Source organism: Euprymna scolopes, chromosome 13 (assembly GCF_053919585.1).
Source record: "Euprymna scolopes isolate OS-2025 chromosome 13, ASM5391958v1, whole genome shotgun sequence".
Taxonomy (NCBI): domain Eukaryota; kingdom Metazoa; phylum Mollusca; class Cephalopoda; order Sepiida; family Sepiolidae; genus Euprymna; species Euprymna scolopes.
In genome coordinates, this window is record NC_136494.1 from 99,388,215 (window position 1) to 99,390,654 (window position 2,440).

Consider the following 2,440-nt stretch of genomic DNA (forward strand, 5'->3'; position numbering starts at 1 on the left):
TCTTAAAGGAGTTTTAAAGAAAAAAAAAAAACAACAACTAAAACGTTTCTTTGCTTCCCTTTTTAGGATAAAATATTATTTTACCTTTTTTTTGTTGAAAAAAAAAAAAAAAAAAAAATAGCATTGTAGAGTTTTTCTTTTTTATTTACCTTATGCCCCCCCCCCTCGATAAAGTTTTAAAAAATAGCGACTATATTTTTTCTGGTCTAGTTTTTATTTTCAGTGCTTGCTTAATGCTTTGCTTCGCGTGTACAATGAAACTTACCATAACAATATTTTTAATATTATTTATATTATATATATATATATATATGATACTAAAAGTTGTTTTTGAATAATGCCAAAACCTATTTCATGCTAAATAATTTATGTGACTGAACTAGGAAATAACTTTAAAAATGAAATTAGGGTTCATTTGTGTTACTACACCAAAGCTTTTTTTTTAAGTGAAAAAACAAACAATTGGCATAAAACAAACAAAAATAAAATTTAAAAAAAAAAAACAATGATGATGGATGGTTTGATGTTAATTATAAACAAAGCTGTACCCCTTGCACATGAAGGGATTTCCCTGGGATCTGTGAATCTGCTAGACGGGAAATAAAGGCAGTGGATTCCTGCCCGGCCACGCCGTAACCGACACACATACTGGCCGTGCAGTAGGACCAAACGAGTTCAATTTGATTCAACGATTTCTGTTTTACCAGCAACGTCCCGGCGTATTTCTCTTTAACATCCTTTAACAGGGGTGACCCAAAGAATTTTAAATCGAAGGCCATGTTGACGGCCATAGTCGTGTCCGTTTCAGTTAGGATACAATCGGCGAACTCTTTGGCAAAATTAGTTCGAATGAGATGCTCGCCGGTTCCCGAGGTGACGATCCCGATTCCGGGTGTGTTCACGTTTCGGTTGAGGGCCCAACAGCCGGCGCCGAAGGATGCGGCCGATCCGAGGCGACCCGGTAGTTTGAGGGCGATCCCCCCACTGGAGACGGCGCAAGCGATGTTGCCTTGCGAATCCACGCACATGGCCCCGACGGTGTCGAAATGTTTCGAGGAATCAGATTCGTCCACGGGAATATGGTTCACGCTGATGTCGTTTGATTCGTCAGCTGCCGAAGAATAGGATGAAGATGTAGAACCGAGTGGTGGTTCGGAAAGGGTTGGCTGTCCACCCATAAAATCGCTCGATATGTTTTGTTGAGTAAAATTAACAGACGGGATGGTTTGTTGTGGAACAGATGCAGATGGGGAAACATCATTGTTTTCTAAGTCTCCCCCAGAATAAAAAACGGGGTTAACTCTTCTCCTTTTTGTCTCATCTTTTTCTTCCACTGGATTAACAACACGACTACTGCAACTACGATTATTATGATTAATGTTATTATTATTATGCAAAATATTATTAGCACTAAACGTCTGGGTTGTGTTTTCTTGTTGTGTATAGGAGTCGGAAGCTTTTACAGATTCGTATACTCTTTGCCATTCCTGCTCATAATTTCGGAACAATCTTTTTTTGTATTTGCGATAAGTTCGTTCGGAAGTTTCCGTGACCAAAGCTCTGTTGTTCACACTGGTAAATCCTTGTCGGACAGCCCAGTCGAGGGCACCGTGCCCAACCAGTAGGCTGGGAGGAATCCTACCCAAAGACAGACCTTCAGTCTGGACTTCGATCAGTCTCTTGGCCAGGCAAACGGGGTTTTTGATTCTTGGAACGGCTCCGACTGCCCCGAAAGCTGTAGTCCGTCCATCCATGACGGAAGCATCGCACTCCACGGTGCCATGCAAGGTGAGGTTGGACCCGGTACCAGCATTCGTGCAGGTCGCATTTTCCAGACTCATCATTACTGCCACCACGGCATCGAGGGCCGACACGTTGGATGTCAGAACGGAAAGACCATGGTCGCACGCTGCTTTGCAAATGGCTACATAGTCGGCTTCTTTATCCACAGAATGGAAGCCGGCGCCGGCATGCACGGTAACGAACGGCTTGAGCGCCATATTTGATTTGATAATCTCCCTTTGTAGCCAGAGTTATTTCCCCTTGGAAATTTATTTCAAGACTGACTATGGGTGTAGGAGGAGGGTGGGCACCCTTCCCCACAGACACATGTCAACTTGGGGATGGGGGATCGTGTTCTTCTTCCGTGTGGGACCTCTCGTCATCCTTCCCTACCTCACTCAAAAAGAAAAAGAGCATGTATGCTTAATACTTTATGTGCTGTTCAATATCCTCATTATTATTCACTGCTCGACGAACTTTAACCATTTGAGTCTGGCATAAGATTATAATAATAGAGCACTTATTTGAAAACTTACATTTAAAAAAATATTTTACTTAATACAAATAATGAGTCACTAAAGAAAACAAAAAAAATCTGAAGAAAAAGGAGATGGATGGTGATGAGGTCGTCGACGCCTTACAATAATCGGGGGGGGGG

The 2,440-nt window shown here is 41.9% G+C and overlaps 1 protein-coding gene across 1 annotated transcript; it reads right to left on the minus strand.

Annotated features, from left to right (window-relative positions):
* Positions 1-375: 375 nt before the first annotated feature.
* On the minus strand, positions 376-2,210 carry LOC145292111 (threonine aspartase 1-like). The gene has a single exon (XM_080138209.1). It carries the CDS (start codon positions 1,998-2,000, stop codon positions 531-533), a length of 1,470 nt encoding a protein of 489 aa, XP_079994335.1. The 5' UTR covers positions 2,001-2,210; the 3' UTR covers positions 376-530.
* Positions 2,211-2,440: the final 230 nt, after the last annotated feature.